This window comes from Bos indicus, chromosome 9 (genome assembly GCF_029378745.1).
Source record: "Bos indicus isolate NIAB-ARS_2022 breed Sahiwal x Tharparkar chromosome 9, NIAB-ARS_B.indTharparkar_mat_pri_1.0, whole genome shotgun sequence".
In the NCBI taxonomy this organism is placed as follows: Eukaryota; Metazoa; Chordata; class Mammalia; order Artiodactyla; family Bovidae; genus Bos; species Bos indicus.
In genome coordinates this window covers 71,927,589-71,955,043 of record NC_091768.1, presented here as the reverse complement: position 1 = coordinate 71,955,043, position 27,455 = coordinate 71,927,589, and the positions used below count along the sequence as shown (strand labels likewise).

Here is a 27,455-nt window from a genome sequence, read left to right as displayed (position 1 = left end):
TCAGGGATATGATCATTAAATGGGGTCACACAGGATAAGCTCCTGACACATTATGTGTCTCCAAATGTTTGTTTCCTTCCTCTTCCTTCTCTGGCATACTCCCTTCTTTTAGAGTGGACTCCAAAGCTACCAGTTAAAGCAAAGCAAGATGGCCTCCTGCATGTTCCCATCACTCACTTAGCCTCAGTGGTTCCCACTGTCTCCAACTAGCTGCTGAGGTTGGAATAAGCAAAACTGTAACATCAATAAAGGCTTCACAGAGAGAGGAGGAAGAGCATGAATGAATATCCATGCTCTGTCTGCATAGACGGAAAGAAAATGTTCCCTTTTCTATTCTTAAAAAACAATTATTGAGCCAAGCCTGGTAACAATGCCTATTGCCAAAAGGAGTAATAATAATAGGTGGTAGTAGATTTCCTCTAGAAAAGCAGTGGGTCCTCAAAATTTGGAGAATGTACTTGTCATTTGTAAAATACTAAATGCAATTTTAAAAAATGATGTGTTAGACCATTCCTTTTTCAGAGCCCTTTTTAGTGTCTCCCCTACCTCCACCCCCTGCTGTTCTCATAACTGATGTAAAAGTAATTTCACGAGCCAAATAGGATGGTTTTACAGGTGTGTGTTTGGCATTAATTTTAATTTCTGTTCACATACATGCTATTACTGCCTACTCTCCTGAATAGCTTATTCAACCAAAATGTCTCTTAATGAAAGCCATGTTTTTGGGGAAAACATGAATCTATCTAAGAATAATTGATTGAGTCATCTGTCATTTTGCTACAGAGATTTTCTTTGTTTGGCAAATAATTTGAAACGTTATGCTGTTTCCAATCTAACATAAACTGGAGATGACTTGTACAAAAGTCACTGATGAAAGGCTCACAGAGGCACTTGGATTTCTCCGGGGTTGTAAATCCTGGGTTTATCTTTACTGGAAATTGGGGTAAGGCAGGACATGGAACAACAGACTTGATCTAAATAGGGAAAGGAATACGTCAAGGCTGTATATTGTCACCCTGCTTATTTTACTTATATACAGAGTACATCATGAGAAACGCTGGGCTGGATGAAGCACAAGCTGGAATCAAGATTGCCGGGAGAAATATCAATAACCTCAGATATGCAGATGACATCACCCTTTATGGCAGAAAGTGAAGAAGAACTAAAGAGCCTCTTGATGAAAGTGAAAGAGGAGAGTGAAAAAGTTGGCTTAAAACTCAACATTCAGAAAACTAAGATCATGGCATCTGGTCCCATCACTTTATGGCAAATAGATGGGGAAACAATGGAAAAAATGACAGAGTTTTTTTGGGGGGAGGGCTCCAAAAATCACTGCAGACAGTGACTGCAGCCATGAAATTAAAAGACACTTGCTCCTTGGAAGAAAAGTATGACCAACCTAGACAGCATATTTAAAAGCAGAGACATTACTTTGCCAACAAAGGTCCGTCTAGTCAAGGCTATGGTTTTTCCGTATGGATGTGAGTGAAGTGCAGTGAAGTTGTTCAGTCGTGTCCGACTCTTTGCAACCCCATGGACTTATAACCTACCAGGCTCCTCCATCCATGGGATTTTCCAGGCAAGAATATTGGAGTGGGTCACCATTTCCTTCTCCAGGAGATCTGCCCGACCCAGGGATTGAACCTGGGTCTCCGTGATTGTAGGCAGACCCTTTACTATCTGAGCTATGTGAGAGTTGGACTATAAAGAAAGCTGAGCCCCAAGGAATTGATGCTTTTGAACTGTGGTGTTGGAGAAGACTCTTGAGAGTCCCTTGGATAGCAAGGAGATCCAACCAGTCCATCCTAAAAGATGTCAGTCCTGAATATTCATTGGAAGGACTGATACTGAATCTGAAACTCCAATACTTTGGCCACCTGATGTAAAGAATTGGCTCATTGGAAAAGACCCTGATGCTAGGAAAGACTGAAGACGGGAGGAGAAGGGGATGACAGAGGATGAGATGGTTGGATAGCATCACCGATTCAATGGACATGAGTTTGAGTAAACTCCAGGAGTTGGTGATAGATAAGGAAGCCTAGCGTGCTGCAGTCCATGGGGTCACAAAGAGTCAGACAGGACTGAGTGACTGAACTGAACTGAACTGAAGATATTTGGAGCAGCATGTTTTTTCCAGTGTGCATGCTGCCTAGGAGAAGGCAATGGCAACCCACTCCAGTACTCTTGCCTGGAAAATCTCATGGATGGAGGAGCCTGGTGGGCTGCAGTCCATGGGGTTGCTAAGAGTCAGACATGACTGAGCGACTTCACTTTCACTTTTCACTTTCATGCATTGGAGAAGGCAATGGCAACCCACTCCAGTGTTCTTGCCTGGAGAATCTCAGAGACAGGGGAGCCTGGTGGGCTGCCATCTATGGGGTTGCACAGAGTTGAACATGACTGAGGTGACTTAGCAGCAGCACACTGCCTACACTTTTTACCTTATAGCCATCTTTCCCAGCTTTCACTCATATTGTCTCAAGGATTCACAAATGCTAAATGCTTCTTAAACGACTAACTGGTATGATCTGATGAAATTATTTAGGTTTTTGGGCTGTTTTCATAGTATCTCAGTTATGATGCAGAAAGGTGTTTAATGAACACCCAGGGAGTTGCTACAAATTTAGCTTCCCACTGAACAATTCTTCCAAATGAACACCTTCAAACACTAGACTCAGTACCCTCCTTCAATAACAACTGCCACCAACAGCAATAAAAACAGCTGCTGCTGCGGCTGCTAAGTCACTTCAGTCATGTCCGACTCTGTGTGACCCCATAGATGGCAGCCCACCAGGCTCCCCCATCCCTGAGATTCTCCAGGCAAGAACACTGGAGTGGGTTGCCATTTCCTTTTCCAATACATGAAAGTGAAAAGTGAACGTGAAGTCACTCAGTCGTGTCTGACTCTTAGCGACCCCATGGACTGCAGCCTACCAGGCTCCTCTGTCCATGGGATTTTCCAGGCAAGAGTACTGGAGTGGGATGCCATTGCCTTCTCCTATAAAAGCAGCTACCAGAAGCTTTTCCTTCTTTTGTGTTTCTGATTTTCTGTGAACTGCTCTGCCTCTACCAAACTTCCCAAATTGGAAATGGCAGGCTGGATTTACCTGAGAAGCAGCAACAATTACAAAATCTTCATTCTTCTTAGCATGTTAATCTCGTAACCTAATTCAGCAATCCATCAATAACTCTCCAGGATCCTTTTAGATCCCTTATCTCTAAAGAGTGGCCAGAGAAAGTGTTATCAGGAGCAAATCCTGACCCATAAATCCTCTGTATATAAAACTTTCACTGAATACCTAACTGATCTCAGGATAAAATAAAAACTGATCAAAACCTCATCATCTGACCCTTGTTTATTTTCCAGTTTCATTTCTTACCATTTCCTATCTTTACTCCATGCTCCAGAAATAAGAATTACTTGCAGTTCTCTGACTTCATCATTCTGCTTTTCTCTCTCTTACCTACCCTCTCATATATATTTTCCACTTTGTCTGGATGCTTCCTATCCCCCTTTCCCTGGCCTTCTCCATTTTGCCCACGGAGTTCCAGCTTGAGAATCATTTTGTCCAGGAATCCTCCCTTTGTGGGATGGTCAGATGAGTGTGCAAGTTGTTGGTCATGTACCATGTGCTTACCCATCCTCATGCCTTTCACACACTGTTTCACAGTCTCTTCCACTGAACTGAGGGTCAGAGCGTGATGAGTTCATGGTGAGCCCTACCAGCTGTGGTTCTGTGGAGACTGACTTGGTGGCTCTGCCATCTTCTCCAACACACGCTCTCATTCAGTTCAGTGCATTTCCCCGAAGGCTCCAGAGAGAACTAGATTGACATCATCACTGTAGGCACTGGGCACAAAAACCTGACTTTATGATGACAAAGTAGAATACAGTGCCCTTTAGCTGCAGAGACAGTGTCCATACAAGCCCCAATCAAAAAGTATTTCATGTGGAAGGAAAATGATTTTCTGGCTTGTATATATCTGGTTTGTCACAGGTTCATTAGCATATTCTGTCTTCGCATTTTTCAAACTCTGCTAACACAATCCTGGAAGGTCCTCTGGATGAGGGTCAGGCATTTAAAGTCAGAGCTTGGAACCATTCATGCTCTGTGCAAGCATCTTTCTTGGTCACAGTTCATCCTCAGGATTGACCTTGGCTGAGTCAGATTTGAGAGGGGTTTGAGAAGTGACCATTGAATGAGACTATATGGGATCACTACCTCCAATAATTGATTAAAAAAAAAAAAAAACAACCATGCAGATGTTAAACAACGGCTATCTTTTGCTACCTGAGGGAAATCATGCACTTTCCTTTTTGTTTCTAGGATTCAGAATCATGAACTATAGTTTGCAAATAGATTTGATTTTTATGTAATATTTTGTGGCTTTAAGTAATTTAAATCAACTAAACCTATTGATGTTTCATTTTTTTTAATAAAAGAGTAAAAGGAGAAGAAACAATTATTGATTCACTATGGACTTACTTTTTCCTCATGTATAACTTTTCAGCTCATGTATAACTTTTTTTCCAAATATACCTTTGCTTATGGCCATCCTTGTTCTTTATTCTCATGAATTATCAATATTAGGTCAGTAAACAATCCAGCTAAGTTGTAAAAATTCACATTGGTCCCATTCAAACTTTGTTGTTGTTCAGTCGCTAAGTCATGTCTGACTCTTTGTAACCCCATGGAAAACAGCATGCCAGGCTTCCCTGTCCTTCACTATCTCCTGGAGTTTGGTCAGACTCACGTCCATTGAGTTCACAATGTCATCCAATCATCTCATCCTCTGTTGTCCCCTTCTCCTTCTGTCCTCAGTGTTGCCCAGCATCAGGCTCTTAACTGTGTTTTCTTTTTCTTCTTTAAATCTAGCTCTACCATTGTAAATTTCTTTTAATTTCCGACAATGGTCATATTTTCCTATGGTTTATGCATGCATTGAACAAAGGTTTTTTGAATAACTACTATATGAAAGACACATTCTTAGATACTGGACATATAGCAATGAACAGGACAAAACAAATTCCTACCTTCATAGAATATACATTCTGATGGGTGAATCATCCAATACAAATTTAAATAAAATATATATAAAATATATGTCATGTTGGATAATTGTAAATGTAAGGACTAAGTATTATTTAACAGTAAAGCAGGGACATGACAGAAGTGTTGGATGAGCAGATGCAATTTTAGAGATGAGGACTTACTCAGCAATTTGGAGGTCGATGTTTTTAAAAGTTGTGAATGAAATTGGTCTCAAATTTCCCTTTGGTTTGCATTTGAATAACAGATTTGCAAATAAGTCAATACTATACACAAGATAATAAAAGAGCTGTTATATCTGTTTCAGGGGAAAAACGCTCCTTTATCACTCTCTGAAGATACTTATAATTCATATGCCATATTCATCTAAAGGGAACTTGCTTTAAATATTCTAAATGATATTATTTTAATCACCAATGAAGTGTGATTACATTATGCACTTTAATGTGACTACCTATACAGAGCTTGGGGCTTCCCATGTGGCAGCTAGTGGTAAGGAACCCACCTGCCAATGCAGGTTAGACATAGGAGATGCTGGTTCTATCCCAGGGTCAGGAAGATGCCCTGGAGGAGGGAATGGCAACCCGCTTCAGGATTCTTGCCTGGAGAATCCCATGGCCAGAGGAGCCTAACAGGCTGCAGCCATAGGGTCACAGAGTCAGACACGACTGAAGCATGACTATGGGGCTTCCCAGACGGCTCAGTGGTAAAGAATCTGCCTGCCAATGTAGGAGATGTGTGTTTGATCCCTGGGTTGGGAAGAGTCCCTGGGGAAGGAAATGGCAACCCACTCCAGTATTCTTGCCTGGAAAATCTCATGGGCAGAGGAGACTGCGGGTTACTGTCCACGCATCACAAAAAGTCAGACATGATTTAGCGACTGAGCACACACGCACAACTCTGTGTATGTAAAAAATTGCTCACATCTTTTAGAACGTGAGTCTTAATTAGTGGCGTTTTACTGTTTGCATCTTAGCTTGCTTTAACTGCAAACTGAAATTTAGGCATAAACAAGGGAAGGTAAGAACACAGCAAGGAACCTAAATACAAATTTCAGATTATTTAGAGTTGAGCTAAATACACACAACAGAAACTCAACAACATGGAGGGTGAAGAAAATGAAAACATTTCCAAAGGTATTTATTGAGAAAAAGTAAAGATGTACATATTTTTACAAGCTTTTAATATTAATTTACATTTCTTTAAATTATGTAGGCCCCAATAATCTATATTTTACTAATACATAACAGAAACCCTCTTCTTTGTTAGATTTCCATATGCTATCATAGTTGGGAGTCAAAATGCAACTTTGGCTCAAGACGCTTATTTGTTTTTAAAAGAAATACTAAATGCCATATTCACTGAGAATGTAGGCTTGTCATAACAAATGTGCATTAAAAAAAAAACCCCAAAACCTTCATACTGCAGCATGCTGTTGACACTATTTTGAATCAGTTCACCAGAGACTAAAGAAAAAACATTTTTAGAGTCTTATATCTACTATTTGTGTGCAAACTGCATAATACTAAAATATTCTTTTTGCCTCTGAATTTGACTTACAAATCTTTGCAGGGCATAGTACCTTAATCTCGTCTATGACATTACTATACCAGGCCACCTGTTTTACTACTTTTCAGGAGCAACACGAGGTGGTTACCTATCTTGGTGATAGCCCAAGTTTGTACATGTAGGAACCAAAAACCCATGTCTGAGACAGAACATTTTTCAAATTGGTTTATAATAAGGCACAATCTTCTAAATGTCAAAAGAATGTGGAAACTGCCATAGGGGGTGTTTTTTGTTTGTTGGTTGGTTTATTTTATGTTTTTCAGGTAAGAAAGGAAGAGGATCTTGAGTTCCTAAGTGGGGGAGAGAAGCATTCTAGTTTGAGCATGCTCAAAGTCGCAGAACAAACTGTGATGTAGGCTCACTGGCCTGCGGTCAGCCGAGTAGTTGTCCAACAGCCCAGCATTTAGGTTTTAGGCTGGCAGTCTCTTCTGGACATATCATTATCAGAGAAGAGGTTTGTAAGAAACAGCACTGCTGATGCAGTCCGCAACCTGCAGGGTTAGCAGTGTAAGAAGTCTTGCTTGTTCAATACGAAGAAGTGTGAAAACTTTTGATATAATGCCAAAATTCTATTAAAGAACCTGGCTATATAGTAAAGACAATTTTGATTTGTTCACAGTAATAAACATTTAAGGTTTAATGCACAAAATAGAATTATGTATTGATAATCAATGCAGCTCTTAATTTTTTAAACTACCATTTTCAAGCTAAAGGTCAATAGAAATGTAAAATTTATTATTATTATGCATTTGTCCTTAATCTGTCTGCAACAGTACTTGGTTGCAGAGGTAGCCATAAGCTACAGAATTTAAAGATTAAGGTGTATATGTGATGAAACCACAGTGTTAATATCTGCAGAACTTGATTTCAGTCTCTTTTTGCCTGATACAAACATGGCCTTAGCGTACAATAAAGAAATACAGGTTTATAGCTTGAAAAGCAAAATCACACTTCCACAGTGAATGCTGTGATCAATGTACAAAGCACAAACCTATTGGGAGCCACGGAAGCCTCAGATGATGAATTATCAAGGACCAGCTTCTGGTTAGGAGCACAGGTTAGTAGCTGGATGGCAGGTTCCACATTGTGACATTTTAAACACAGAACTGCAGGTGCAGACACCATTAAAACATTCCTAGATGTTGAAGTCTTAAATTTCCACAAGGGAAATCAGGTCACACAAAATGACAGGAGAACCTGTATCGTGTTCCTAACATGGGTTACACACCAAGAAGAAAAAAAAACAAAACATGCAAACACAACGATGACAGGCTCTCCTTGCAATGAATGAAATCCATTGTGCAGTAACGGTACAGGCAGAAACTAAGATATACAGGTCTGTAATGGACAGAAACTGGATGGATGTGTTAAGACAGAGAACCAGATACCATTTGACTGTTTAATTTTAGTAATGCTGCCAAGATCCGGCTCATTTGTAAATTTATTTTATGATGATAGGCTAGGAAAATTTTTCATTGATTCTCTTCTCTCCTTAGAAACTGTCTGGGGAATTTGCCTTCCACTACTGATGACATTTCATTTTTGCAACGGCATTGGGAATAAATGCACTTATCTTTATTTTTAGCCCTGTTCACCCAATGTGAATTTTAAGCCATGTTCATGCATAGTCTAAGAAAGTTTGGGTGATATTTGCCTATGATTTTCATCTGAATATCTTCTTCTACACAACTTATACATATGAAAAAGTCAAACTCCAAATTGTATAGGTCATCATGAATATGGCTTTTAGTTTTCTTCAGTAAAACTGTAGAAAGGGTACTCGAGGCTTCAACATACATTTCACTTTCTAAGTAAAGGTCCCACAGTCTTTCCCAAACCTTCTGCTTCTGGCTGGATGCATAAATAGTTGCCTCATACAATTACTGGAATTATTAAGAACCCAAATAAAACACAAGCTTTCCTTTATTATTATTATCATTTTCTTATTGCAACAAATGCTCAGTTTCTTGCTGAGGCATTATTCAGCTCTGATAGCTTGAATTTTAAATTTGGTCATCTGAAAAATGATCACAAAGGTTTTTGTTTTTCATTATCTACAGAGATTTTAACCAAAGTTACATTGTAACACACAAACGCTGTCTTGTCTTTAAGGCACAACACATCAGTATGAACATTCTGTTTGCCAAACTTAAAAAAACAGATATGATTAGATTCCCCTTTCCCCTCCCAAAGCCCTCCCCGACAAATGAAGGAAAAATTGCATCCACTTTCAAAGTCAGCTGCTAATAAAGTCACAGTAAATTATTTTCATCAATAATTTACACAAATTACAGGTCTAGATAGGATTGTCCTTACACAGTCTGAGTGCATTCCAATTCAGATTTTCTGGGTTAGGTAGGTTACAGTCAGATTCAAACCTCAGGGCTAAGAAGATCTCCCATTTTGAGGAATGTTGTTGAACCTTGTCAGATGGAGGCTGTGTTGGTGCTTTGCCAGGGTGAGTTCTTTGCTACAGTTGCTCATTCCAGTTAGGACTCCTTCGGTAGGTACCAGCAACCTCCACAGAATTTTTTTTTTTTAAACCATTAAAGTGTTGTAAATATAAGACCATAGAGCTTCCTTTCTGTAGCACTAAAGTTTAATTCCATTCAGCAATCTGAATTCTTCATTCTGGAATTCTCATTCCAAATATGATTTCATCCTTTAAGACAATTTATATGTGTAAAGCCAGAGGCATTGAATCACACATAAAAATTCAGTGTACTTGAAATATAAAAAAAAAAAACAAAAAACAACAACGGATCTCCAGCTAGAGAACACAGTTACAAATACTCTAATTCCAGTGCTTGATGTAGAGCCAAGAGGTCTGAGTGACTTGATATCCTCCAAAAGGGCATATTGTGCTGTGTGGTTAAGAGAAGGAGGGATGGGAGGGAGAAGGGGGAGGGATGGAGAGAGAGCATAACTATTATCTCAGTGAAGCAGCGGTCCACACAAGGACGGGCAGTTCCCCCAAGTTCAAGGGAGGGAGTTGAAAGGAGGAATGATCATATTTGAAGGCTTGGTAGCATCGATGTGGTACTGTCAAAATACTGGAGAAATAGATCTGAACTGAATTTTAATGATAATAACAGGAAGTAATGAGGCTTCTTAATCAAATTAATATTCATTTTGGAAAGTACCATTACTAATATCAGCATCCAGAAATGCAAGCTGAGCTCCTGTGTGGCTGAAGGAGAGCAAATTTTACCTACGTCATTCCTTAATGTCTGTCTCTCAGAAACAAAATGAAAAAATGATAAGCTTCCTAAATCCAAGGCTTATTGTCTATTTGAGAGAAAGAGGGTAAATTCCTTGAAATAACTTGAAACTGGACTGTATACGATAGGAAAAAAATGTGCGGATGATCAAGTTTCTTACTTGTCTGGAGCAAATAATAACTGAAGTCAGCAGAGTTGGCCTGATTCATTTCCTTGGTATAGGACCGAGGGAAAGCACATGCTCAAGGTGGGCGATATCACTCCCCGAAGGGGACAAAAATGAGTTCTTGTGGGGAAAACATTCTTAAATATTACAATGGTTTGTGGTTCTCCAAAGGTATACCAGTATACGGTATATGTGTGGTATTAAAATTACATGAAGGGTTGCAATTAAGAAAAAATGTCTAAAAGTACTTCATCATGGATGATTTAATGAAAAAAAGAAATACTGCACTATAGCAATGAAAAAAACCAAAACTTAATTTTTAACTTCAGGCTGATGACATCTTGTAGAATATATATTCATGTGTATAATAGAAATATATGTATTATAAATATAACATGGTAAAGACACTTTATTATAAAAAGTAGTAATTAAAACAATAATCACCATTGTTATACAGTTTTTACTGTCCAATATGGTAGCCATTAGTCCAATGTAGCTATTGAGTGAGACTTGAAATGTGGCAAGTCCAGTTCAAAATATATATTGAACTTCAAAGCCTTAGAACTTTTTAAAAATGTAAATATCACACGAATAGCTTTTATACTTATTAGGTATTTAAATAATAATATTTTGAGTATATGGGTATATGAAAGTATATTACCAGAATTAATTCTAGTGGGCTTCCCAGCAGGCGGTAGTGGTAAAGAACCCGCAGGAGTAAAGGTAGGAGGTAAAGAACTCCTACCAATGCAGGAGACATAAGAGACATGGGTTCGATTCCTGGGTTGGGAAGATCCACTGGAGGAGGGCATGAGAACTCACTCCAGTGTTCTCGCCTAGACAGAGGAGCCTGGTGGGGTACAATCCACAGGGTCACACAGAGTCAGACACAACTGAAGCGATTTAGCAGCAGCAGCAGAATTAATTCTACCTGTCTTTTTTTTAACTTTTTTTTAAATGCAGCTCCCACAAAATTTAAAATGACAAATATGGGTCATACCACATTTCTATAGGGGAGTTCAGTTGTAAACTTTGAAATTCTTCTTAAATTTACAAAAAAACCCCAAAAAAACCCTATACTTTCAGGTCAAATTAAAGCATGAAATTCATCTAGAAGTAATTTTTTAAAAAAAATTCAGCTCAGATCTATTTGTAGTAACAAAATAGTACTTTATATTTTTGCACATGCGATTACAGCTACATCCCAAGAAAAGCATGCATTCTGGATACTAGAGAAACCAGCCACCTGTGTTTTAAAACAGAATTATAAGCCTTCACCATCACCAAAACTGTACCGACATACACAACCATTTGGAAATAGCATTCTAAAGGTTCTTATCCATTGGAGTCATGCCTTTCCCCCCTGAAGTTGTAGGTTTAAAGCTGAAGGTGTAACAACTGGTATACCAAGTCTAGTTTTCATGCTATGTATAAGTGGGGTACACTTTATAAGTTTTAATTTTCAAAGGCATAAGCTGTTTTGGAAAAGTGAATTTTATCAGCCCTGACCTAGACATGTGTGAATTTCATATAGGTTAAAAGATATGTAAAATGCTTGCCACGGTGGCTGCATTGGCTGTTCTTTGTTAGGTGTAATTACGGTGTTAATATGAAAAATTAAAACAACAGGGACTCAGGGCACTGACAAAGTCCAGAAGATATTTCAACTGTGTGTGACCCAAAGTATTTCAGCGGTCATCAGCTGGGAAATTGTATTTCTTGAGGCTGCATCCCTGACCTCATACAGAACGTCCTTGGGGCCAGTGTGCTGTCTTGGGTCATTGACACCGCTAATTAGGACCGAGGAGGGGAGGGACTCTGTGGGAGGCTGAGACTAAAGCAACTCTCTTAATGTTATGGGAAATCATGGAGTATTTCAAGTATGGTTTCCGAGTGTCACCAAACCTTCAAAAGTGGAAGTTCTTTCTTTTTTCTTCATTTTGCTTGATTTGAATTGATTACAATCATAAATCATTTCTTTTAACTTTCTAATATCACTATAAACTTTTCTAGGACACTGTTAATATTAGGTTTTCGGGGGAGGGGCGAGGGTGAGGGTGGCGGGGAGAGAAATCAGATAAACACTTAAGCACATGCAAGTGTTTAGTTAAGGTTTTTTAAGATGATGCTATGAAATCTCTTCAGGAGAATAAGGACAATATTTTTTCCTATGGAAAACAATATATGCTGATATGTCATTGTTTAACAATACTTATGCATTACTTTTCTCTGTTTTGTAAATTACATCACTTTAATCCTCTCTAGATGACATTTCGCCATCAAGAAGTGAAGAAAGCAGTAGATCTCAATGTTGTGTTAACTTACAGTCTGGTATCTGGGGCCAAGCCAATGATACCATTCCCCTCTTGATGCTGGACCAACCATTTAAGGTTTTTTAACTTCCTTGATTTCTCTAGAAATGTGGGCCAGATGAAAAGGCTGATTTAAATACCTAGGGTCTATGAGATCTTCTGAATATATTCAAAGCCAGCTGCTTGGCTTCATGAAAGTACCAAGGATTTACCAGAAAGGTAACACTCTTTTAGAGGATGTCTATGAAAGGTACATTGCCTTTAAGTCTCTACAGTAAGTTGGCACCAAACGATCTGAATACTATATCTCATTCCAGTAGCATTTATTAGATTCTCTGGCAACAGTTTTTTCTTCAGCTATTAAAGCTATCATCAACATTTATCATCATGAGGCACAATTGATACTCGGCACTCACAGCACCAAATGGCACAGAGGCTGGATGGGAAAAGGGTAAGAACTGAGCCACTCACATGGTTTTCTATGGAGCTCATTAAGCATCTTTAAACTTGTTGAATTTCATGTGTTCAAAATGGTTATTTTTGCCCCATCTTTCTTATATCTGTGTGTATTACACACACACACACACACACACAAGCATACACACAGATAAATATAACTAAATGTTTCTATATTTCCTATGAAGTTTCAGGCAAAAAAAATGCTAGACTCCAAATGGTTTATTTGAATGTAAGTATTGACCTTCTCATGCTCTTACTGCTTTGCATCTATAAATTTAAATCATTTGTCAAGCTGCCATTGGGCCAAACTACAGGAATGCAAACAAAAAAGCTTGCATTTAGAAGTATCACACCAACATTGTTTGAAACAGGTTACCTTTTTTGCTGCCTGTTCTTCTTCTACACCATCCCCAATTACAACATATACTACTTTTCTGCCAAACCTTTGCATTATTCGTTCAAAGCAACTTTCTTTTCCTGGAAGATAAACAAGATAAAGTTCAGAGTGAAGTTACCTGGTTAGCGGCATGCTCCTCATCTCGGCCATCTCCAATCACAACATAAGTTATGTTAGTGCCAAATCTGGACACTATACGCTCAAAACAGCTTTCCTTGCCTGAAAAACAATGCACTGCTTATTCTTCCAGCCATTGGAATCATTAACTTAACGATTCATAAAGTGTTAAGTTATTTTCTCTTGAACATACATCACTTGAACTAGCTTGCAAACTCTGGGTTATGAAATCAACAAACATGGTTGAATATTCTAAATTTTTACTTGAGACTGATTATTAAACAAATGTATTCCAAGCTCCAAAAAATGTCAGAAAGGTTAAGCATCTGTCCCAAAGAAACATGTTTGTATCTTTGGTTCTACCTGAAGAATACAGGAACAACTTTACCAGCAACTATTCGTTTTTACATTTATTTGTATAACTATATATCAGTTTTATCTAGTTTGTCTTCAGTAGTATAGACAAATCAGCTAAAAACATTACTGTGAAATATTGAAGGTTCACCTAGAATGAAAGAGGAAATACTAAGATATGGGTTTACCGTGATAAAACAACTCCTTTCTTCAAGTGGCTGGAAACTAGTTTGCTGAGATTAATTGCACTAAGGCTGCTGTCTGGGCCACAGTACTGGTGACTCTAGCATCCTCTGACTGCACTATGGGAATTACATCACGAATTTCTACATGTTCTTTGTTTTTAAAACACTAGCCTTATGCTCTGAATTTCTTTCTCAGTATGTTCATGCAGTCATGGCTACCTCTGCATTTTTTTTTTTTCTTACTCTGATAGTTCAGAAGTCCAAAAAATACTGACTTAAAGGGAAAAATAAAAAATTTTTTTTCAGATTAAATATAAGGAACAACTTAGTCTTATTTAATAAGAAAGACTGTTGACCTTGCTAGAGGAGATGTTTACATCTGTGTAAAACTAATTTATCAAAAAGCAAAATCAGGTTCCATGTAGTAATCCTGCTAGCATAAATATACACATTTATATAAAAATGAGTGGTGTATGATTTCAATACCCTTAGACCATGAAATTTTTGCAAGTTGTTTTATGTCCTTGGATATGTTCCAGTGTCTCCGAGTTTATAGTCTATGGGAACTTGAATAGAATTTGTATCCTACTGTTGTATGAAAAATTGTATAAATCTTAATTATGTTGAATTGGCTCATGGTACTTTTCAGGTCTACTATATCCTTCTACTTATCTGTATATTCATGCTATCAATTTTTGAGAGTTCTATATTAAAACTCCAACTACAAAATCTTAATTCATCTATTTAAAAAAGCTATAATATATAGTGGAACTATTAATATATGTAACTTTGTTTTGTATTTTCCAAGTCTCCTGTAAATGTTTTCATAATTTAAAAAATAAAAAGGAGAAAAAATGATTGGATTAAAATAAATGTTAAAAAACAAACAACAAAAAAATGAATGGGATTGGTATCAGGGCTCTGAATTGCAATGCTCAGGAGAACCAGGAATTTATGCAAGCTTGGCCCTCTTTAACTATACTCCCCAAACAGCTGCAGCTGGGGGCTCTTCCTGCCTGTGCCAATATCAGAACTGTGCAAGGCCCAGGGAGGTTATTTTTGGTCGGGGATTTTAGGATTCTGAACTCTTGTCAAGCTGCCAAAGCCCAAGTTTGTTGACCTTCAAGGCACATTATACAACCCATCTATTTCCCCAGGCATTTCCTTGACAGACAACAGAATACATGAGTTGTTTTCTTTTAACTCTTTCAAGATGGCAGAAGTTGATGAGGTTTTGTTTCTGTAAGTCTATTAGAAGTCTCAGTGCCTGTGAAAGGCACTTAAAGATGGCTCCATAGATAGCTGTGATCTAAATAAACAAGGTGGTAGTTCTTTGATTGCTACTGAACGTTTTGAGAAATGTGTATTTTCAACCATTCACATGCTACAAATGTTCCAAATGTGTTTTCTGATTCATGAAACTTTTTTCTCTTGAATTAAGGATACTAGTTTAATTCATCTGATACTCCCATATAATGCTAAAATGGTATTTTTATCTTAGATCTAGATTACTGCATATGCAAGGATATAATACCACATATCATATTTATTAAAATATTAAACTCTATGGCTAAAGACACTATATATTATTTAAATAACGTGTGCCATAATGAATACAGATAAATAAGTGTCTATTTAAAGAGTCAGACACAGAGTTCAAAATTCATAGGCAACAGCTTTCAGAAAATTTACACATGCTTAAACAGTTGCAGAGAATTTTGTTATTTGAGCTCTACCAAATTTGTTTGATATTCTAATAGCAAAATGAAAGAAAGAGGGAATCATGCGAAGACACACATTAAGAAAATCCCCCACAGATCTGAACATACTTCACACAGCTAGAAATAATTCTCTTACCTATTTTAGTAGCACTGTAAATATTCTCAATGGGAAAAGCACCTCCTAAACTATAGAGTAGAACCTTCGCGAGCGCTGGGATCAGCTGGGTTGTTGTTACCAAGACATTTACGCAGTTACTCCTAAGATGGGGAGGAAATTGGCATATTTGTTTTCTAAAGTAACGTCTACCAGTGCAGATTTTAAATTATGCAATCTTTCAATTCCATAATAAACACCCCCTGATAACCCAACCTTTCAATGTTCAATGGTTGTTCACGGTGCCTATCACCTACTAGGCACAATGCCAGATGCTGGGAATAAACCCCAAAATGCAGTGAAGGAGCATTTGCTCTGATACATGATTCAGCAACGACTGGTATAAACATCTGCTTTCCTGATATATTTTGTGAAATTTACCAATAAGGTGAGGATGTGGATAATGTGACAAATTTCATGACAAATTTCAAAACCCTCATTGTATAATGACTTCTTTTCCCCCTTCCTTTCCTTGTTATTCATGTATTTATTTACTTACATACATTTATGTTTCATATGCATACATTTATTTATTTATATCATATACCCATGTGTTTAAAAATAATTTATATATACTTTGGGTAACACAGAGATAATCTAAACAATAGTGTAATAACATTTGTTTTTAATTATCTAGGAGACTTCTTTAAAAATAATGAAAGCACCTTCTATTGCATTTTACACAGGATTTCAGGCTGCAGTCCTCACATCCCAGCCTCCTTGACCTTTGGGTCTCCAGGTCACCATCACAGAGATCACAAGGCAGCAAATCCCATCTTAAAACAGCTTTAATTATTAGACGATTCTTCCTCCATGGAGCCAGAAGCTCCCTGCCTAGGATTCCTACTCACTGGGACCAACTCTCTCCTTCATAGATGGAGAGAGAAATGTAACTTGTTTCCAGCTCAACATCTCAAGCAGTTGACATCGGTAACCTTGTCCCACTCATGACTCTTCCTCAGACTAAACTCCTTGGTTTCTCCCTCTGACTGTTGCTCTTATGTAGTTTCCACAGCCTAAACACTTCTGGCCACTTTGTTGGACACAAGGTGCTTCAAATATGTCACAGTCCCTGTTGGAATGAGGTGCACAGAACTGAGCAATGTTCTCTGTTCTGCGTCCTTAACCTGACCCAGGAAATCTACTGCCCCCTCCCTTACCATGTAGCCTCTCTGCTCTTAGTGCAGTGGCTCGTCATAACACACGGCTCAAAGTCTCGAACAGGGTTGGGGGCACATCTGTCTACTTCTGCGTTCTGAATGCTAGACTCTCCTTTTATTTTGTTAAGGTTTCTCTGAATCTTGATTCAACCAGTCCAAATATTAGCTCTTCTCTGAATTTTGTTTTGCTAAGCACACTTGCTAAGCATAATTCTATTTATTCCTCCACACATTTGCTAAGCATAATTTTATTTATTCCTCCAACTCAGAAATAAAACTAAGGAATAGGATAGAACAAAGATTCTTCCCCACCCTATTTGGCTATCATGTTCCAGATTTATATTATTTTATTCATTAGTATTTATGGCAGATGGTATGCAACTCATTATGTCTACTCAATTCTATTATCTACACTAACAAAAGTCAGCATTTCACTGTTCTGTTCAAACAACACAAAGGTTACAAGTTATTTAGGAGCTTTCTGTTGCTTTTTGGATGTCATGAATTATAATGTTTGAATTATGTACATTATCTATAATGACCTAAAAGACTTAAAAACATGCACAGATTATAAAAACAATGTATATTTTTGCCACCATCTTCTGTATTTTGCCACCAACAGAGTGCTTTTTAAAAAAAATTTGGAAGTCAAATGACATTCCCATGGGATTTATCAAGGGTTATGAGGAGAAATGGATAAAAAGCAGCAACCTCCGTTCTCTATACCCCATCCCACCACACACACACACACACACACACACACAGAAGTGTTAGGTCCCTTCAACCTCTAAAACAAGGCTGGGAATTAAAATATTTTGATACATGCTAGACTACTAGAAGGACATCTTCAATACAATTAATACAGAAACTGCAACAATGTGGCTTACCTCGTACTAATAATTGATAAAGATTTAAGTGCATTTGTTAGCCAGGAGTCTGTCAGACCTTCAATCTCAGCCCTCAGCTGCAGCCATGCATCTCTCTTGGCGGGGCCAAGAAGTCCTGCAACATGGAAAAGCAGGGCAGAGTCAAGAGATCAACGTTTTTCAGGGATGCCTCGCTTGGTCTCCCTTCTGTCTACTATGGATAATCTTTATTCCCACCTATATCAAAAATAGAGACTTAAATCAACCCTGATCTTTCATGTCAGAATTGATTATCCATTCATTCATTCCACAAACATTTACTGAACAACTTCTACATGTAACAGTCTGGGTTAAAAACTAGGGATATAACAGTGAAGGGCGGGTCACAGTCTCTGCCTTCACTGATCCTAGAATCTGGCACGGACGACGTAGTCACCGGAGGGCCTCTGACAACTCCCCTGCTCGGGTCCCACGCCAGTAGACTGACAGAATTGGTCTAGCGGGGGAAGTAAGGGTCTACCAGCCTCGGGATATGAATCCCAAATACTGTGAGTGTCAGAAAATGTTTACTTTCTTAAAAATCACAGCTATTACCACTTTGAAATAATAATTACATTACCACATGTAGCTTTAGAATTTTTTAGAATTTGTTTCTAATATTAATGTTGAAGCTATTAGAAATACTTTGCTTTGTAAAAAGGAGTTGAGAATTTGAAAATCCTAAAGCCTGTGACAGAGCTACAGATGATGGCTGAACGTTACAATGGTATTAGGACAAGAAAAGAAGTAGTTAAACTAATTTTACAGAGAAAGCTTTTGCTTTCATGATAAAATAAGAATATGTAAATTGACTAAAAAATAGAGTTTCTTATTTAAATCCTATTTCAGAATACTGAGTACATATATATAGGTGGATATTTTTAAAGTCAAGATTTCTAGTTTCTATCAAATCTCATTTGTCTTTATTTCAATAAAGAGATGCTAACATATCACAGAATGGACTCATATCTCATTGTTTAAACTTCTTCAGCTATAAGATTATTTACTAGCAAGCTTGTTAATTTTTATATAATTTTAATAATAATAAAGATTGAGGGCAGGAGGAGAAGGGGACGACAGAGGATGAGATGGTTGGATGGCATCATCGACTCAATGGATTTGGGTAAACTCAATGAGTTTGGGTAAACTCCGGGAGTTGGTGATGGACAGGGAGGCCTGGTGTGCTGCGGCTCATGGGGTCGCAAAGAGTTGGACACGACTGAGTGACTGAACTGAATAATACCCTTTAAGAGGGAAATAATAGCATGTTTTAATGAAAAAAGTTAATTCAGATTTCCCAAAGGGATATTTATTTTAAAGTTGAACTTATTACCCTCAGTTGCTTTTAAACAGAATATCTATTTATTTGGTTTTGCAAAAAATGTCTTATATAGAATGTTAGAGTGAATTAGGAAACATGCATTTCTGAGTTGTCTGCCTAAACCGCTGGGCAAGTCAGTAGACTGCAGGAGCCTGGTTCTCACTTGGAAATGAAGAACATCCATACCTAAGCTTCACTTTGATTTTAACATTTTATTATTATTCATGGTTTTCCATGTTTTTGTTCTCCTGTAGTTACAGAATATCTACTGAACATCTTATGTGCTTCAAGCTAGCTAGGCACCGAGGCACCGATGCAAGGCCAACAGACACACAGCCCACCCTCATGATGTGTGTGGTGTGATATACACTAGAGATGAAAATTTTATTTATTATATTGTATTCTATGACATATATGTGAACATACACATGTAGAGCATTCACAAATATATTTAACTGTCTTCTTCAATTTTAGATTCTGGTTTATACTCCTCAATCATCTCTCTGTTTAAAAAGTGAAACAAACAAAAAGCCCTAAGAGAAAAACCTTAAATGACCTCATAACTAATCCCTAGGATTTGCCCCCCCTAGGATTTTGGTCACCTAAAACTGATCCTAATAACAGAGATCATTAAAGTTTATTATACCAAGAAGCACATCCAGGATCTTAGTTTTGATATCACAGGTTTTGATATTACCTGTAATTTATGAATGAGTATAAAATGGTTTAGTTACTACCCATAGAACATTTGAACTCTTAAAAACTATGATATACATGGCAAAGATATATTGACAGATAATATGCAATTTTTGAAAGGATAGGTTTAGTCGATGTCTTTGGAACAACATAAAGCGCTGCTTGTGTTTATTTCTGATAGGATTCCAGAAAGGTAATGCCTGCTAACAACTCTGCTTCAATGACTGGGGCTCTTGTCTTTAGATAGGTCTTCTTTCCATGGCCTCCATCAGGTCCTCTGTCTGGTTTTCACTGGGAGAGTCCCAGCTGAAGAAGGGTCAAACAAATGTCCTGCTATATGTCTTGACCAAACATCTGGGCACAAAGAATTCCCAAGTCATCTGACAGTGCTGTACACTTCACTGTGCAGTCAGACTTTTTCCCACCAACTCCAAGAAACTAAAAATTCTGGCTTACTCTCATCCATCATGAGTCCTTGGTAATTTATTTTACAGAAGGATCATCCTTAATACGAAACTTGAAACTGTAGTTCAAATTGTACCTCTATCTGCAGACCTTTTTAAATGTTAAAAGCCACACATACCTCCCACGTTGTTCTTGTAGGTGTTGTATAATTCTTTCACTCTTCTGTAACGAAAAGCCAACTTCCTCATCCAGTCAACCCCTCCTCTTACACCTGTTGGCAAACAAAGGTTTGCACTACTTGCAGCTGCATGGAAGCCATCAGTTGCAAAACTGTAGGTACTGCAACACCCAAAATACATTAAAAAGAAATAAAAGAAATAATTACATGTGCAAAACTTCACAGCTGAATTTCTGTAGGAAAGAGCAGACTGAAAGGCGTGGCTTACCTTAAGTCCTGCCCATTGTCATCAGAGGAAACATCATCTATGTGAACTTGATCACACTCCTGTTAAAAACATTGGAAGAGTTGTTTTTCAAAGGATGCTAGTCACCATGTTTGAAGCTTTTTCCATCTTTCCACTTGATCAGGCTATGGCCAGAAGAGGGCAGCATTTGCCTACCCTTCTCGCCCTCTCATGCTGGGAAATGGCACTATTTCCAATCTATAAGATCTAAACCCAGAGGAGGGCCTTAAAGCCTGAAGTCACAGGGCACACGGGTTTCTTTAGAACAAACAAAAAATTAATTTTAACCTTAAAATGACTGATAAGGAATTTTCTTTTGAATCTTTACAATCACCATTATGTTACGTTAGTCGCTCAGTCATGTCCGACTCTTTGCTACCCCAAAAATAATATTGGTGATCACTTCCAGTCATTTCTGTTATGCACACATAAATATGAAGGCAAAGCTAATCTGAAGGTACTCAAAACTTATTTGAGCTGGACACCCCAATGGTGTTCCCTGGTAGCTCAGTCAGTAGAGAATCTGCTTGTAGTGCAGGAGACCCGGGTTTGATCCCTGGATCTGGAAGATCCACTGGAGAAGGAAATAGCAAACCACTCCAGTATCCTTGCCTGGAAATTCCCATGAACAGAGGAGCCTGGGGTGCTGCTGTCCATGGGATTGAAAAGAGTCAGATACAACCGAGTGACTAATACTAACCCCAGTGGTTACCATTAAGTATTATTTGTTGGGCAGCAACAGAGGGGCTTGATGATTATGGTGCTCTGTGAGATTTCTATGACTTCCTGCTTTTTTGCAGGGTGAGTGATACCACGAAAGAACCATGGTGATGTTATTTTAAAAGTCCTGGTCTTTCAATACAGCAAAAAGCTAACAACCATAGAAGCTGGTGGGTTTTTTTTTTTTTTTCTTTTTCTTTTTATAGCTTGTTTTTAAATCTTTAAGCTGAAAAGAATACTGCAAGTAAAAGGGAAATAATGAAGATTTACCATCTTCAGTGTGCTACAAATTCAGAGGAAAACAGACTTTAGGTATGTACATCCACATAATTGACCTGTTATAGCATACTCAAATGGCAACTTTTTGGAAAAAGAATTCAATTCTTCTTTGCTGTTCTAAGACTCTTTTTCTATCTTCAAATAATCTGCAAAGCTCCAGTGAAGTAGTACATGATATGAAGGTGAAATCTGGCTAAGGCATTTCAACACTGGGAATTTATTAATACTTCAGGGTGGCTCAGATGGTAAAGAGTCTGCCTGCAGTGCCAGAGACCTGGGTTCGATCCTGGGTTGGGAAGATCCTCTGGAGAAGGAAACAGCAACCCACTCCACTATTCTTGCCTGGAAAATCCCACGGACAGAGGAGGCTGGAAGGCTACAGTCCATGGGGTCGTAAAGAGTCAGACACGACTGAGTGACTTCACTTTCACTTTTCACTTTCAGAATAAGTATGGTTTAGTCTTTCAGACCTCATTTTTTTCTCATCAAATTATTCCAGTCAAACTCACAGAAACTGACTATATATATTAAGTGTTTATCTTTCAAAATCAACTCTAAAAAATCATTACATTTGAAGATAAGATGCCATACTGAAGACTTTTCAGCTACTATTTATAATTATTATAGGACTTGGAAGTATCCGACAGTGAAACATTTAATATCTCATCTCCAGCTTTCTACACTTGAGTATATTAGATCCTGCTGCGGTGTGAGGATAAATTAGCTGGCTCAGGCTTCTTTTAAAATATGAAACTTAGTGAGTACCTCAATCAATACAATTTTAGTAGATAATTTGAAAATCCAGGTAAATTAATCTTAAAGATTCACATGAGGAACATAAATTATGGGTTTAACTTTTGAATAAATACATTCACAGATAAGGGAGGGCCTTAAAAGTTAATCTGACTGGAAGCTCCCTGAGGGGGCTGTTTGGGCCACCTGGATAAAACCACATTTAAAGCACAATCTGGCACAAAGCAATCACTCAACAATTCTTTGTTGACTAAATAGCAGAAGTCTAGACAAATGTAATTCAACACAGAATTACCACAATCATTTAAATGTTCTGACATAAGTTATGGTGATATAAAATATTCTAGATGGTAAGGGCTGTAAGAAGACGTATTAAGAGTGAAGGAAAGGGCAAAAGAACAGAGTGTGGGCTGAGGCTGCAGGACAGGCATTTTTAAAAAGGTTCTTTCCCATTCTGACTGAGTAGTTGTTGAAAAGGGCACAGCTCAAACTTTAACCCAAGAAAGCATTAGGTTTCCAGAAAATTCTCAGGGAAAAGTGTTACACCAACCATAATAGCTGTTAGACTGAGCTCTAAAGGAAAGGGTGAGATGTAACCAGAAAGCATGAAAGTTGGAAATAAAAGTTCTTCCAGAATACTGAGGTAGCAAAGCAGTTCTAGATGACAAGAATTATTTCTTGAGTTGGTGACATTCCTGTTAAGTATGAAGCCCAAATTAAACCACCACTGAAATGGAATCATGCAAAGTTGCTCATTCCACCGAGGTTCTGAAATCTTTCATCATGTAAACAATTTCCACAATTTTACCATAAGCTAATTATATTAAAAATCAGGGTTCTTATGAATTACATTGGCAATTGTAAGTCATTTCTTTATCTAATACTCTCTCATCTAATTTTTAGAGAAATTCCTCTGACATTTCAAGTATTAACTCACATGATTAATTTGTACATTTTGCCCTCAAATTTATTTTTTACTCTTGAGGACATCAGTATATCAAACTTATTGGACCGTGCGTTCCATATTTGAAGTTATGTTTGAGGTTTTTCCAAATGGAACTTTTCTTTAAATTTATGCCTAGTTAACTATGCTTGTTGACTCTGGACCTGTGCCTGAGGATTACAGTCCAGTGAAAGAAACCTGAACTTCAATCACTTACATTTTTAGAAAAATCTAAATAATTGTTCTTCAATTAGCATTCACTTAGAGGAACTTTACAAGAATTATTTTGACTAAAACCTAAAATACTAAAAAGAGTTTCATGCTTTGGCTTTAACAAACTTTAGTGTAAGAACGCAAGCATCTGGAATAATTCTGGCACTGATCTTAAATTCTTTAATTTCAGAAGGTCTTAGAAGGTGACCGCAAAGTTGTCACTGATCTTTATCAGTTATAATCCATAGCAGTCTTCTCTCACTTTTGTGAGCCAAACTCCTTGGTGCCTTCTCTTCTGGAAGTTATTTTAACTGAAATAACATATTATTTAAATGGAGAGCATCCACTTCTTAGGGGCAGCAGAGTGAGCATCTGCCTTCTCTACAGTTGGAAAGGATGTAGTGAAGTTTCTATTAAGAGGATTTAAATGTGCATCTTTCAAGGAATTATGTGAGAGCAGCTGTTACTACACATGTTGCAGTTTCTATTGAAGGGTTTGTCTCACATAGATTTTTAGGTTAAAAAAAGGAATCCCCAGAGATTAAATGCACAAGGGGGAAAAAACATAATAAGCAAAACATGGAGTTATTCTCTTAAGGAATTCTCTTTAAGTCTCTTTAACATACTCTATGTCAGTAGAAGCATATATAGAGTAATACCAGTCATGAAGCGCATGCCAAGGTTTGCTTGTAAGAGGTTTACTGAAATAAAAACCTGGGAGAAAGTAAAGTTTTAAAATCAGATGCAGAAGGATAGTGGGTATGTATGTAACTGGACTGAATGATTTTGAAAGCTATAGATTTGTTAGTTTTAGTATTTGTTTATCTCACTTAAGTTAGTATAAGCCTTTGAGTTTGCTTGGGCCACTTGGATGTGTGTGCATGTGTGTGTTTCTTGTCTGAGAACTCAATCAATTTATATGCAGAGACAAAATCATTTCTTTGATTCAGTAAGTTATTGTTGGATATTAAGTTTTAGTGGTTGAGTTGAATGGAATTTTTATCACATTCTAAAGCACAACTTAAAAGCTATAATCAGAGAAGAGAAAGTCAATACCAATATTTTCTCATTTACTATTTCTACCAGAGATCCTGCTGGGTATTTTAAAGATATAGTTTATACAGTATCTAATCCAAAATAAAAATTCTTAAAGCACGAGAGCCAACCATATGTTTCTGATATGCCAATATTCATGTCAAAATTGCTAAAGGTATATTTAAATTCATCGTACACTACTTTCAAATTCGCACTTTAGTGTTCTATTAGAAGTTGGGTGGTAAATTTATTCCATCTGGCTTCAAAAGTACCACTAAGAAACCTAAAGGGTCATTTATTCCATTTATGTCTAGTAAAAAATAATAATTGAAATAAACTTATAAACTTGGGTAAAATCACATTAAATTTCTTTTGTGTGTGTGTGTTTCACAGATTTGAGAGGAATGGTAATTTTAAGAATTCTTTTTCAGAATGAGACTCATCCATTTTACCCAACAGAAAAACCAGTAAGTTATATGTTATCACCATACATGTATAAAAAATTCAAGTTCCTAAAAGGTTAAAGTGTGTTTTCTATTATCTTGTATATAAAGAATCATTCTGTACACTAGACAGAAATAAGTAGCAAGGTTAATTTATATCAGGTTTCAGAGAGGTGATTATTATTTCTTATTATCTAAAACTGGAAGACTTGCCCAAGAATGCTGATCTTTCATACTGTCTATTAAAAAAAACAATAAAACCTCTCTAAACAGAATTTAAAATTTTATTATCCAGTAAAAACAGTGACTTAGTGAAGAAAGAATAAGAAAGAAAATGCTATTACACATATCTCCAGCCCATACTTTTATGGGATATGCTGAACCACATATCTTTTATTTGAGATGCCTTAAAACTGGGTTTAAGACCTTGTCAATTAAAAAAAAAAAAAAAAAAACTTATTTAATACACTGACTAACTTGGCCTCTCAGCTGTCTGTTAATTTCAGTGTGGTATGGGAGCCGAATATGTGTTTTGGAGCCTGGTAGATTCCAAAGTTTCAAATCCCAATTCTACCACTTAGCAGGTAAACTTAGATGTGATTTTTATGCTGATGAACCTTACAGTATCTTCTCTACAAAAATTATATGATAATGTATTTATTACAAAAGGTTGGTAACTAATTAGTGACAATGTCAAACACAAGGTGCAGATTCAGTAATAACGATTCCCATCTTCATTCACACTGTGATCGTCAGTAAACACTTTAATTTCATCGTGAAACCAGGAGATAAAAAAATTGAATGGATTTGAATGGATCATTTTAGAAAGAAAGAAAGTCTATTTCAGTCTAGCTGTGCCAATCTCTTCCCAGTGCCCACGCTACTCAGTTATTTCAAATTTCATCATCTAAATACCTAATGACTCAGACCATTAGCACTCAGATTATATACCCTATTACAGTACTTATTCAGCTATCCTGAGGCTATTTTTCTTGGGTTCTTTCAGTTTGTTGTTACTGCTTTTACTTTCTCTTCATTTAAGGTTGGAAATGAAAGGATAAATTAGGAAAAGAGAGAAAATAAATGCAATCAAACTGGTCAGAAGTACTACATAAATAGTTCTCGCAAAGTTTTACCCAGAAGAGGAATACATAGGGAATGATAATGACTAGAATTAGGTTTCAAATTATCTATAAAATTTAATGATCCACCAGGAGCAGTATCTGTGACTATTGTGCAGTCATTAACCTAAATTACATCCTGGTTAATAATCTGGAAAAGCTAATGTTGATTCCAAAGATAAAATGAATTGTGGCTGAGACACTAAAAGAACCAGGAGCAGCGGATAGGGGTGTATTGTATGGGACAGCAAGGCAAGAGCTCCTTTTTGAAGACGTTTCTATTCTCAGTGTATGCCAGTAAATATATACCTTTCATGAACACAATTTAGCTTTTGTTTATTTTGCATACACAATGTCTCCCTTGACAGAAACTTTACTTTTCTCTTGAGCTAAATTTCTATCTTTCCAGGTTTTTTTCGAGGTTATCTGCATGTATCTAGAAAAGATATGAGTTTTAATAGCTGGATACAACAATTTTTACCTTTTAACATTCTTACCTCTAAATCATTAAAAAATAAATGTGTATCAGCAAGATTAAAAATCATTTCCTCCATTCGAAGTCCAAGGGTTACAGCCATGGGGGGATCCTGAAAAGGAAATGCACACAGTATGAAGTAATTTTTAATAATAACTGTGGTTAGTGAAAATTATCTTAAGTGCATATGGTTGTGGGGATGGGGAGACTGTAGGGATTTTTAACCTAAGAATGCAAAAGATTTTCCTGATTAACAGAAAAGGTGCCTTTCTAAAGTGTTATCTAAAATATGCTAGATATACTGATACATCTGTGAATTTACAGGAATTGACATGCACAGAAAGATGACTTAGATATGCTTTCACATAAAGCTATATATTCATGAGAAGAGGAGGAAGGAAGCAAGCTGGTTCATTGGAGTTTACATATACTCCACAAAGTCCTTTGGAGAAAGGTAATTCTCCACTGAAGAATGGAGTGGATCTGTTAAAAAAAGTAAAGGACACCCTTTTAAGAATGACAACCACTAAGAAGTGGAAAAGAGAGAGAAAGGTAGATTTATTGGATGTTTGTGGGACCTGAGCAGGCAGTGCTGTCTGGAGTGGGATAGGAAGAGCTGGTAGAGATTGATGGGACAACACCTTCATTATTAATTGCATTCTGATCAACAAACAATATTTATCTGAATCTTTATAAAGTATGATCTCACCTGCATTTGACTAGGGATGAAGAGGGAAGGGTGGAGGATGACTAAGAAACATTAATTCAGTAAATGTAATACATAAATGTATAAAAATAAAATATATACATCTAGAA

The 27,455-nt window shown here is 37.2% G+C and overlaps 1 protein-coding gene across 14 annotated transcripts in view; it reads right to left on the bottom strand.

The window, feature by feature from the left end:
• Nucleotides 1-6,174: 6,174 nt before the first annotated feature.
• Nucleotides 6,175-27,455, bottom strand: part of EYA4 (EYA transcriptional coactivator and phosphatase 4) — a 365,716-nt gene continuing 344,435 nt past the window's right edge. For 8 of the 14 annotated variants that reach the window (XM_070796186.1, XM_070796188.1, XM_070796187.1 and 5 more), the window contains 7 exons: nt 26,662-26,751; nt 20,640-20,698; nt 20,372-20,532; nt 17,754-17,868; nt 15,689-15,810; nt 13,155-13,255; nt 6,175-9,484 (listed from right to left, as the gene is read on the bottom strand). In XM_070796186.1, coding sequence (XP_070652287.1) covers nt 9,404-9,484; nt 13,155-13,255; nt 15,689-15,810; nt 17,754-17,868; nt 20,372-20,532; nt 20,640-20,698; nt 26,662-26,751 — 729 coding nt within the window. In that variant the 3' untranslated portion in view covers nt 6,175-9,403. Of the gene's footprint in view, nt 9,547-13,154; nt 13,256-13,293; nt 13,395-15,688; nt 15,811-17,753; nt 17,869-20,371; nt 20,533-20,639; nt 20,699-26,661; nt 26,752-27,455 lie in introns of all 14 variants that reach the window. The other 6 variants (XM_070796189.1, XM_070796192.1, XM_070796199.1 and 3 more) reach the window with 4 other exon arrangements.